Below are 12,922 nucleotides of genomic sequence, written 5' to 3' on the forward strand. Positions count from 1 at the left end.
CTTACCTGGCTACTAGCTATCGTAGCAGAGTCATTACGCCCAGTTAATGGAAACTCTCTTGTACTCATTCTGGAGCTTAGATCATTTGCCTGATAGAATAGAGTGGCTCTATCTGAATAAATATATAGTTATCCAATCGACTTCTGTGGCATTAGGACAAACCTATAAAAAGAGGATCTCTAACAAAAGGGACACAACCATCTGGAAACCAATCTATTAAACAAGTTTAAAAGTACCTTCAATTATAACACCTGCTCTGAGTCCTCTCTGCCAATTTTTGTAGCTTTAGTCATATTATTTCAAAACAAAACAAAACCACCAAAACCCTCGAGTGTTTGCATGGGAGACCTGTAGAAACAAGAAAAATATTTACCCATTTAGACTCAATGCTGTGAAAAGCACTTGGTAAGCAGATTTGAACAAAAATTAAAAATCCTTTTGCTCATCCTCTTAATCCTTCTAAGTATTCTACCGAAGGTGGTTTAAAATGAGGTTTTATGCACTTTTTTCAAAGTTGTTGATATCCCATTAGGTGAACCTCCCCACTACAAGCAAACTTTGCGCCTCAGCCAAATAACTGCTATTTGTAGATCTTAGGCTCTGAAATCTTTTGCAATTGAAATTCCCATCCTTCTGCAATACAAGATTTTTAGGCAATTAACTGATATTGAGCTAAATGACTTGTGGAGGTGCTTGCTTAGTGGGTGGTTGTTAAATCACCAGCTAACTGTAGCATAATGGACAACTGGAGTCTTTTAATCCTTAAATCCTTTTTATTTTTTTTTATGCTTTAAAGTATCTTAACGATCTTTTTAAACAATTACACCTTGCATACCCTTTGTAAACATATGGAGTAAATTTTGCCCAACAGTGACATGCAGGTACCTCTGAGAGACACCAGCAGCTGTTTTACAGCATGAAGCAGCAGTATACAAGCGTGAACAAAAAAATATTGTTCAATTGAGACTGCAAGTTAAATTTGAGTCATAATGTGACTTGCGGTATTGCAGCTTGATGTGGACAGCTGGGTTAAGACCCTGACTATACAAAAAAGTACAATGAGATTATTAATAAATCATGTTTGTTCAGGACCTTGGCTTAACATCTCATCTAAGACTGCTGTGATTTAAATCCCTCTTATTATTCTGACGTATAATTAAATGTGGTGAGAATAACTTGGCCATTTTTTTTTCTCTTCCTTTTAGGGTATGTGTACACTGCAATGTAAGCCCAGGGCTAGTGGGACTTGAGTCAGCCTAACCATGTTAGGGAACCCTGGACTTGACTGTCAACAGTGACTGTATTTAAATCCTATGTTAAGACTTTTCTAACCCATGCTTGAATTTAGGGCTCTGGCATCCACACTGACTCTGGTCTATGCACTATAAAGTACCATTTCCCAGATATGCTATCCCTAGCGTCCATTTCCCAAATGTGGCCACTCTAGCCCTAGGACCATGGTGCCTGCCCTTCAAGTTACAGAAAGTTTGAGCAGCCTGCCAAACTCTTTGCAAACCCAGGAGGCTCTCTGATAGTATGCTTGCAGATCTGTGATTAGAAGAGAATGGGTTAATGCTGACCTAAGTTGCTGCTAATCACTATGGGGTGGGTGGTGGCTTCTGTTTTCAATAGAGTGGATTGCAGGTTTTTGGGATAGAAGATTAAGCAAGTTGTCCCATGGAATTGTGGGATACATCCAGATGACTCATGGGGCACAAATTAAACGGGGCTGTGTCTACGCTACAAAGTAATAAGGCTCAGACTCTGGATCCTGGCTAGGCTTGAGCTCGGACGCTCTAGTCCTGCAGGGTCCCGGGACCTTGGGTCCAAGTCCTGAGTTAGTGCAGTTGCAGTGTGGACGCAAGGGAGGGATTAGGTTTGAGCCTGGGCTCAAACAGGGGCTTACGTTGCAGAGTAGACATACCATTAGAGGCCTTCATGCTGACTCAAATAAAGTGTGGAAACCAGATGTAAGCTAGAAACTACACTTTCTTGCTTTTTAAAGACACATAGGAGCTATTTCTGTTAACTGTCTGGGAGGCACTGTAAGAAATACTCTTAAAATGTTAAGTTAAAAATAAGGAAATAACCTTGGAAAAGGAGGTCTGGGTCTTAAGAAAGTTGTACACATTCATGAAGGCAACAGTCTTCCTTGCAACCTATTGCAGACTGTATGACTTGGTAGTGCTGCTGCTGCTTCTGGCCACATCATGTGGTGACTGCTGATGGTGTACTTGTTTACTAAATCATTTCCTTTGCCTTTTTTCTTTAGCTGTGAGCCGGCTTCCTCCACTCACTTGGCTATGTGGTCTCTACCTTGAGCCCCACACTTTACTCCCCTTTCACCACTCTTCCTCTCTGTCTACTGCATTTTCCAATCCTAGAGTTTCCTTAATCAGTTTTCTCTGTTCCTGTGCTGCCAAGGGCCTTTTGAGAAAAAACAGGGAAGGTACAGGCTCATTATTCTACAGCAGGTTTGTTCTCTCCTTTTAATTCCAACTTGCATGCCAAACCTGTTTTTCTCTTGATCTACTCCCATGCCTTCTACCCTTGTAGATTGTCCACCATCGCTCCCTGTGGGATCATGACTCTGACAATTCCCTCCCTCCAGAAGAAAAGAGTTGCATCAATCTCCTGGCCAGCCTCCCTTTAATATTCCCCATCTTCAAAACTGGTTCTGTTGCTCAAGGTTTATGTAAATCGTAAACGTGTGTGTAAACTATTCTATTCTCATATTTCACTTGGGAAGTTATTAATAACATAAAAATGATGGTTATAGCAAAATAGAACTGCTGTCTTTCCAGACTGTCCTGTTTTGCTTTTCTTATAGAAAGAAATTCAAGCTATGAGCCAATGCAATCATCCCAATATAGTGACCTATTACACGTCTTTTGTGGTTAAGGATGAACTCTGGCTGGTTATGAAGTTACTAAGTGGAGGTAAGTTCCTGGATTTTTTTTTTTTTTTCTTGAGCTTGTTTAACTTCAAGATGATGTATGATGTCATTTGCATATGTACATTCTTTGTACTAATGCATCCAGTCCAAATACCTCCTTTTGTGGGGAAGAAGTAGTAGAGGAACACACTGGCTCAATGGCATAACAGGGATGCTGCTCTTTTAATGTACATTATTCAGGCTATGTGAGTAAACATGCACTTTTGCCAGATCTAATCAGTTCTATTGTCATTTTTTTCTTGAGCATTACATTCATTTACTTATCTAAAATAAGAGTAAACAAACCACTGCAGGTCATTTTTCCCTCATCCTGTCCCTTACCAAGAGAAGGACCAACACTATTTCATGCCTATTAGGCCTGTAGCAAAAGTTGTCTGTCTTCTCCGCTGTATTATTATTATTATTTATTATTATTTTTGGACTGGATGTTTAAAAAGATTCCCACAGCTTGCATGATTATTGTGGACAATATGAAAACGTAATCATAGTCATCTCTGGGAGGGGAAAAGACCGAAAACTCCATGTGTTTGCAGTTGGGAAACCAAATTTTTCCTTGCTGGCAAATAACTTACTATATCATCTTGTGTTACTAAATGTAACACAAGATTGCCAAGATCTGTTCTGATGGCAGCAGTTGACTAGTGCACTTCTACGGTCAGAAAATAAATATGGAAAATCTGCCTAAAATAACAGTTTGTTACTTGGGCTTCATTGAAATGCAGAAAACATTAAGCGATAATACGAAATATCTTTGTTGGCCAACAGTTAATGACTAGCTAGAGCAGCTAAGGACAGAAAATGAAGCCAAATGATCATTAATACTCTAGCTAGTTACTGTCAGGAAATGCTTAGCTGAAAAGACAATGTCGCTATTGAAAACTGTTGACATTTTAATTAAAAACAAAAACTTTGTTTTGAAACGTGATACATCACAGTGCATGTTGCCAAGGACGCAGTGCTCTACTTAGAATACTTTTCATTACTATGCACAGTTTTCATATCCAGTTCTGCAACTGGATTTCTGTAGGCATGGGATTTGGCCCACATGGATCTGAGTGAAGAATTGGGACCTTGGATGGAAACTCCTGAGGGCAGAAAGCATGGTCTAGTCTGTTTTGTAAAGTGTTTGTGTAAACTTTCAATGATATTGAAATGTAAACAACAGTAGGATAATAAACAAGTAAGCAGAAAGTTGAATGTTAGCTTTTTTTTAAACCAAATGATTTTTTTTTTTTTGAGCAATCTGTGCACTTTATTCAAACAGCTGATAGTTGAGGGTCTCTGTGTGAGCATACAAAGATTTTTTTTTTTTTTAAGTTGGAGCAGAATAGCTTAATAGGAGTAAAGAAGTGTAAATATTAAAATGTAGAAACTAATAGAGATCAGAAAATCTGGTCTCTATAGCTCAGTAATCACTGTGGTAAGACTTCTCAAACAGATTGTTTCTGACTTGTTTTCCCTCCCCTTCACCCCGCCCCCATGGAAATCCCGCTTTTCAATTTAGGTTCAATGCTGGATATAATAAAGTATATCATCAACAGAGGGGAACACAGGAATGGTGTCCTTGAAGAATCTATCATAGCAACAATTCTTAAAGAAGTTTTGGAAGGCTTAGATTATCTACACAGGAATGGGCAAATTCACAGGTAGGAGAATGTATACAGTGAATTGTATTCTTAATTTGCATTAATAGTCTTCACTATGGCTGACACTGGTCAATCCTAATAGATTGGTTAATTGATGCTTTTCTCCAAGTATTAAAGGACTATGTTCAATAATTCTTGGTGGCAGATAGCACTGTTTAGGCAACTGGTATACCTTGTCTGGCTTATCATTGTTATCTTGTACTGTGTGTCTATATCCAACTGTTCTGTCTCCTCTTCTACATAAATTGCAAGCTCTTCGGGGCTTTGACCCTCTTTTTGTTATATTTGCATGGTGCATAGCACGATAGAGGCCTGATTTGGGCCCCCAGTGAATATCTGTGCCTTCATAGCTATGAATCAATGCTTAGTTTTTGGTGTGTGTTTTCCTCTGACTTAGTATAAACCTACTTTGAAGGACCCATGAACACCTTTGTACTTGTTTTAAAAACAAAACAAAACAAAAAAAATTGTATCTTAGTAAATGCCCACTTTTCATCTACTTTCCCCACTGACTCCTAAGGTGTAGATCACATGTAATTTTATATTTCTTCTATTCACTCAGGCTACTCTATATGACTGCTATAGTGATATACTGTACCAGTTATTTCCATGACTTGGAGTTTTGGTGTCAGAAGCACTATATGTTGACCTCATGAGTATTGTTGGTTAAGACAAAGTTGGCTTTAAGGATGAGACTTTCAACAGTTTCTTTGCTTGATCCAGTAGTGCCTTTATTTTTTTAATTGTTTGCTTTCAAAAGGTGATTAAATTAATACTGTAAACAAATGCCCTAAAACGGTACAGCACAGGCCCAATGCAATATTAGTTTCTTGCACTTACGTAGCATGTTTCATCTTCAAACTGCTTTTTACAAATAAGCCCCCTCTTGTCAAATTAAGACATATATTTTCCTCACCTAGAACCCATGTTTCCAATCTAGACCTTCAAAGGATGTGCCACAAACCTTAATTTGTTGCCCATGCTAACAGAGGAAGAGTCATTACCGTCTAATGCTCACCATGTCCTCTGGATTAGGAAGAGATTTTTCTCAGCTCTTTTTGTAATGGTGCATAAGAAGCTGGAGAAGAGCTATTTGTCTGTCTCATTACAAAACAGAGTTGAGAAATAATTCTCTTAAATCATACAGCAGCAGCATGGAAGCATTGTTTACAGTAGAATCTTTTACATTCTTCTTGCCCAAATGGGTTGTCACTGATTTTCCCTAGTAGACACTAAATTAAACAACTGGAGTTGCTGCTTCCAAAATGGCTAGTGTGTTTTTGTTTTTCCCTTCACCACCACTTGCTTCCCTATTAAAATATATCAATGAGTGAAGAGTTAGTCAATGACAGCAGATGCTAATTCTGTTCAGTAGATCCTAGGAAGACTGACTACTCAAATTCTTAATTTTTTTACTTTATGGTTATTGAAAGGAACATGTATTCTGTGCAGTTTAAATGGGTATAAATCTGTCATTTAAAAAATGCCCGATCCTATGAAGACTTATGCTCATGCTTTTGTTTTTATTTTTAAGCATATGAATAGTGCCACTAGATGTCTGAATAAAGTCACTGAATTCAACATGAAGCATGAGTAGATGTCTTTGTAGGACTGAGTTATTGATCTAGTGTGACCTCCTGTATATCACAGGCCACCAACACCAGCTACATTAACCCCAATAACCAAAATGAGACCAAAGTATTACAGCCCATCTAACTACCTTTATAAACCACCTATGCAGCACGTTAGTCAGGTGTAAATTTGCAGTAAACTATTTAATCTCGTCCCATAAATTTGGTTAGAGCATTTTACAGAAGATTAAAGAAAGCAGTTTTATTTCTTTAAATTATTGGTGCAAGTAGGGCAGCTCCTCACTGTAGAATTTTGAAAAGTTTCATTGGATCGTTAGGATGGAGACATCTAGGGCCAACCTCTGCTGTTAAGGTGCAGTTTCCTTGAGGTCATTGGAGTTGTGTCCATTTACATCAAAGCTGAATTTGGGCCCTTAGTTTCCATTCAAAATGGATTTGGCTTGTGTTCTTACTGGTAAGACACAATTTCCTAGCTGCAAGGGAACAGCTTACCCAGGAGAGGTGGTGGATTTGCTGTCACTTGGAGTATTTAAGACTAGATTTCTTTCTAAAAATATGATTTAATCCAGTTTCTGGGGGAAACTCTACGGACTGTGCAGGGGAGTTGGGCTGGATTGCCTCCTTAGTCTCTTCTGGCTTTGGAATGTGTGAATCCGCCTATCCCCTTCCTTCGTGGGCCCTGGGGAGAATAGGATTGCCCACCTTGCCTCAAACTCATAATTATTGCAGTTCTGCATTAAGATAATGACTCGTGCTCCAGCCAGTTGCCTGCATGAGTCAGGAAGGAATTTTTTTCCTGATGCACAACTAGCTAGATGTGTTCTGGGGTGTTTTTTTTTTTTTTTTTTTTTCCTGCCGTCCTCTGAAGCATCGGAGATTGGCCCCAGCTGGAGATGGGGTAGACTGGTGCTTTTGAGGTTGTACAGAGCAGTCTTCTCTTAAATGAATGGCTGGTGTGTCTTTCTCTCATGGTCAGGGTTAAACTGATCTCCACAGTTGGGATTGGGAAGGAATTTTCCCTCAAGTCAAATTGGCAGGAACTTTGGAGTTTTTTTGCCTTCTGCTGCAGCATGGGCTTGCCTGCTAGCATCATTTGGGTCTCTCTCACCTAATCACTTCTCTGTTGTTGCTCTCCTGTTCTCTGCCTGTGGCCTGCAACAGTTTAATCTCATGAGGACTGAAATGCTTTGGTCTAAAGTCACTGGGCTCAATATAGGGGTATTTGAGTGAAATTTTATATCTCATACACTGGACATAGACCTAAATGGGTCCTTCTGGCATTAGACTCTGAAAGAATGCAAGCTCAGTTTTGCACGTCTATTTTGCTTTTATATAAGCTAACAAAATTGTGTCCCTCCATTTCTCCCCCCCCCCCTTTTATTTTAAACGTCAATGGAGCATCTTTGCTAACTAGTTTCAGATCAGATAATCAACATGTTTTGAGTGGTTGAACCTTTTACTAATTTTACATTTTTCTTATGAAGCTTTCTTTACAATAGCTATAATCACACATTATGAAACTTATTCAGAAAGTTAACTCTCTTTTTGTGCATTATAGGGATTTGAAAGCTGGCAATATCCTTTTGGGTGAAGATGGCTCAGTACAAATAGCAGGTAATGATGATGACTGAGGCCTAACAGTTAGTCAAGGGGAAATGGAAATGAAGCTAAGTGATCCCTTTTTGAGATTCCCCCTCTCCTTCTTCCTCTTCTCCCCCCCCCCCCCCCCGGAAATGCTGTAGTATCTCTTGGGCTACCAACTTCATAATGTGGGGGTGTCAGATGAAAAATATGGTGCAATAGCCCAGTTTGAGACTACATGATCTCCAAAGCAACAATAAAGCATCTGAGCAGCATATATCATACTTGCCTTACAAGCCATAGCAACAGTGTCCAAAAACCTATTTCCTTTTCCCCCAGCATCTTGTAACTATCCACATGCATGGGAGAATTTGTTACCCAGACTCAGCAATTCATGTTGCTGTCCTCTGCCTTATGTCATGAATTGTATTTCTGTAAATTATTCTAATACATCATGGTGACTTTAAAGTCTACACTAAAATACAATGGAGATGTTATACAGTGACCTTGGCCTCAAGATTCTTCTTGAAGATATGTGGAGGGATGTTTAAGAGAAGATGCCTCCCTTTCCACTTTTGGCATCTCATTGTTTCATGATGGACACTCCAGTAATCTCTAAGGCCTCTTAAAGATCAGGTTATAAAACATGGTGGTCGTCTTAGTAGTTGTCTATCAACCAAATAAATTAATTCTCATGATTGCTAGCCACTAGGCTGCATAGGTTTAGAAGAAGCTTTGAACATATCATGGGTTGTCCACATGACTTTTTGCATGGTTTTTTGTTCGTTTGATTATTTCTTTTTAAATAGAAGTCTACAAGGGCATTGAAATAACACTGAACAGAGCAAAAAGAAGAACAGGAGTACTTGTGGCACCTTAGAGACTAACAAATTTATTAGAGCATAAGCTTTCGTGGACAACAGCCCACTTCTTCGGATCCTGAACAGAGCAGAAGCTATTAGTAGATTAGATGTCAAGAGCAAGTCACTAATCAGAAAAATGTTAAGTTTTCAGTTTGTGAGCAGAAATCTCCTTTGAATTAAATAGAAGTAACATGTGGAGGTTTGACCTCCTCTCCTCCCCTTCCCCCCCCCCCAAAAAAAACCCCCCTAATATTAAAACTAATGGGTTATTAAGTCTTCTGTGGCTTTTTCTATTAATGTTAAATTGAAATCAAAGAAAATAATAGGGCAGACTTATAGCTGTACCTGAAATCACATGGCTTCAAGTGTAGGACATATCAGGCACTTGCTGAGAAACTGTGACTTTTCTAAAACACTAGTTCAAGTATTTGAGATCCACTCGTTTTTATAAAGGAATTACCCCAAACTCCATCCACATGATTGCATTAGATTTTTTTTTTTTTTTTTTTTTTTTTTTTTTTTTTGAAAAAGTGGTCTCAACTGATTTGTTAACTTTTGGATACTCTGATTATACTTTTGATCCTATGAAGGTCATGCAGTCCCTCTCATGAGTAATACTGTGTTTCTTGCCAGGATTACCATATGTCTCTTTGGACAGTACATTGCTTCTTCTTGCTCTTGTGAGAATCCCTGTGATCAGTTCTATCCCTTCCTGTCCTTGGCATTACTCTCAGTGAGTAAGTTTCAGAGTAACAGCCGTGTTAGTCTGTATCCGCAAAAAGAAGAACAGGAGTACTTGTGGCACCTTAGAGACTAACAAATTTATTAGAGCATAAGCTTTCGTGGACTACAGCCCACTTCTTCGGATGCATATCTTATGCATCCGAAGAAGTGGGCTGTAGTCCACGAAAGCTTATGCTCTAATAAATTTGTTAGTCTCTAAGGTGCCACAAGTACTCCTGTTCTTCTCAGTGAGTAAGTCCCTTTACCGTGCTGCAAAGTCCTGCAGTACATCCAGAATTAAGGAAACTCCATGACTGTGTGGACATATGGCATGTATCCTGTGGCATGTGGTTTTTATGGCACACTTTCTAGCTAGAAGGCTATTCCACATCTTCACCTGGGGAGAATAATTGAATCTGAACTGTCTTTGTGAGTCCTTGCTGGTTTGGGCAGTTCCTATAATGTGATTTGTTGTAAATCCAGCAATAAATAAATGAAAGTAGATATGCAAGATGAAAACATTTAAGAGGTTGAGAGTCATCAATTTTGATTTTTTTTTTACAATCTATTTAAAAAAAATCTTCTATTTTTTTCAACTTTGTGGGTGCTCTATATTTTCAGTTTGTATGTATTTTTTTCTTTTAAAGTCATAAAAGGACACAATCAAAAATCGCATTTCATTGAACACTTTTTATGCCTCCCTTTGTTAACAATTACACCTCTGATTACTATAATTAAAGGATTCATTCCTGGCCACAGTATGGGTGGCTTTGCATAATAAAGGTCAGCTCAAAATGAGAAATATACAAAGACAAAATGGTTTATTGTTTAATGTTAAATTTTGTAAAGAATGGTATTTGAAAGTGCAATTGCCCTTCAATATTCTCGCTTTTTGCAAAGTGCTGACAAATATTGGCATTGTGTATGACAAATGAGAAACCGAGTCTATATGGACTTAATAGGGTGTTAAATATTTAAGTAGGCTCAGTCCACTAGAATCTTCAAAGAAATTGAAGTGCAGGAAAGTGACGTCTAGCCAGAGACCCTGGGGTAGCGGAACAGAGTTGGCTAGGGGGAATGTAGCAAACCTTTTGTTGTGTGGTTTGGAATTAAAAAAAACAAAAACAAAAAACTCTTTCACTTCTCCTTTGTAGTGAATAGAAAGTTTTTCAGCCTACTTTTAACTAAATGATTCTAAAATCATTACTGGCCCACAGTCCTATAGCCTATTAAATACCAATAAGATTGTAACATCTTGTGCAAGAGATAATTGGTACTTCATCGACGTTTCAGCTTTCTAAGCTTGACTTGCCTAGAGAATATAAAAAAGCCATGAACTAAGTGAAGGAACAGAAAACCAAGTCGAGAGAAGGAGCACACAGTAATGAACAATCCTCTCTTGCTATCACAATTGGAGACTGAGAGGGAACTGAAAGAAGGTATGGGTTATTTGGTAAAGTTTTTACTTTAGTCAGTATAAGTGACAGTTCTGTTATCTTAAAGAGCATGCAGCTTTAGTAATCTAGGGAGAAGGTCTTTCATTTCCATTTCATATGTAGCTGTGGGTGCAAAACCCTTAAATTTCACCAGGCAGTTCTTCCACTGTTCATTGATGTGGCTATGAATGACCACAGAACAGATTGTGTTTAACCAGACCTTTTTCAGATGCTTTTGAGGCTGCCTCTTTTCAAAATTTTCAAAACAAAGGCACGTTTAGGCCCTGTTCAGTATTAATCTTAGTTTTAAACCTGGGAAAGTAGCTCGGTCATGCAGAGTTTTGTGAAGGTCTCCATCTTTATTAGAAAGAAAAGGTTTAAAACTTGGCACCTAACTTTGATTTTAGAGGAGACTTCAGCCAAAACAACATAGTTTAGAGCTCTGGGTATAACGGACACCATCACACCTACATTCACCAGCATTTTACTACAGAGTAACCTCCTCTCAATCCAGGGGAAAAATTGAGATATCTTGGATACCATAGTGTGTAGTAAAAGTTGGCAAGTACTGATTTAGTACAGGTGACTCTCTCCCGCCATCTACTATATAATAAAAATGTCTAACAAATCCTTTTTTTTATTTGCAAGGAGGAGTGTAAAGTAGGTTTGCCTCTTGCTTTCTAACTTTAATCAGAAGGTTATGTTCTTCTAAAGGAAAATCCTGAAACTTGATGAAAGACCTTTCCCTTTTAAGCAAAAATCTTGTCTAGTGCATGTGATAGCACATATGAGCATAGTACACACAAACCTGTCTTTCTTACCAATCCATCTCAGTCCTGACCTCTGTCACTCCTGCTATTCTAGTCCTGAGATCTCATGACTTAAGGCTGGCAAATTGTGCCATGTGGGCAACTGTTTATGAAGCATTAGATTGAGATTGCTGAACTATTTTCCTGTGTGACACAGATCACGTTCAATCTATTTTTTTCCCAGAATAAACATTTCAAAAGCTCCCAAGTATGTCTCTCTCTCCAAAGTGACTTGGGTACGTGAGCTTAATGCCTGTTGACTTTCTCCCTGCACTGTACTCAGTGAGACTTGGGGTCATCCATGCATATGCTGCTTTTGAAAATGGGTTAAGTCACTTAAATACTTTTGGAAAACCTTGCCACTAGTGTATTAACTCACTGTATGTGTGAGGCTGTCTCAGTCCCACCATTCTTTCCACTTGCAAGGCTCTTAAGAAGCTTCATAAACACCAATAGTTAACTTCTCTTCCTTGGCAGCTGCTTGTACATTGTTACTGTCTCTTACCATGAATGTGTAACAGTTTGCTATCTAACTTCTTCAGTTTTGTCCACTTCCCTTTTCCCATTTGGTTAAGTGGTCTAACAATACAGGAAAATGTCAACGCTAAAGGCACATTATTGGGTTAGGACAGGGGAAGTTAAACCTCTCTGAACCTTTGAGTAAACAAACGGTATGTTTTGAAGGATCTGTTACTGAGATACAAAGCTATTCAGTGAAGGAATGCTTTTTGTTATGACTTCTGTTCTTCTTGTTCCTCATCTATATATGACTTGTCAAACACTGCAGTCTCCTGCTAGTTTAATATGCATTTGAAAGTCATTCATATCTGTGAAGACATAAAATACAGAAAATACACTTATCTATTGGGCAGTATTTGGGTGATTATTATGAAGCTTTTGATTCTGGGTATTTTGTCTCTTGCCTTTGCCATTTGTAGTACATTGCAAAATATAAAATATGTATTAATAACAAGAGGCAGTAAATACAAATAGGTGCATATAAATAAAATAAAACTTTTAAAAGGTGGTGCACAGGCTTGGAGATAAAACAAATGTGGCCTGAAAAACAAAACTACAACCGTCTCTCGTCTGGATAACTTTTCATGAAGTGAGTTAACGAGTAAACTAGAACTGAAATATAGATAACTAGTTAATAAAATAACATCGTTCTTCATATTTCAGTACTCAGTGCAGAATTGCCTGGTTAGACAGAAGGACCGTGTTTAGAAGACGTTACCCATTACAGAATATTGACAAGTCCCAAAGCAGCAACTCCTAACCTACAATGTTTTATATAAAACAAAAGTGCTTCATGC

General features: G+C 38.3%; 1 protein-coding gene across 2 annotated transcripts in view; it reads left to right on the forward strand.

Moving 5' to 3' along the window:
- Positions 1-12,922, forward strand: part of STK39 (serine/threonine kinase 39) — a 160,463-nt gene that overhangs the window by 48,181 nt on the left and 99,360 nt on the right. For both annotated transcript variants that reach the window (XM_054043774.1, XM_054043776.1), the window contains exons 3-5: positions 2,831-2,939; positions 4,461-4,602; positions 7,753-7,808. In XM_054043774.1, coding sequence (XP_053899749.1) covers positions 2,831-2,939; positions 4,461-4,602; positions 7,753-7,808 — 307 coding nt within the window. The remainder of the gene's footprint in view (positions 1-2,830; positions 2,940-4,460; positions 4,603-7,752; positions 7,809-12,922) is intronic.

The sequence above is a fragment of the Malaclemys terrapin genome, chromosome 11 (assembly GCF_027887155.1).
Source record: "Malaclemys terrapin pileata isolate rMalTer1 chromosome 11, rMalTer1.hap1, whole genome shotgun sequence".
Classification (NCBI taxonomy): Eukaryota; Metazoa; Chordata; order Testudines; family Emydidae; genus Malaclemys; species Malaclemys terrapin.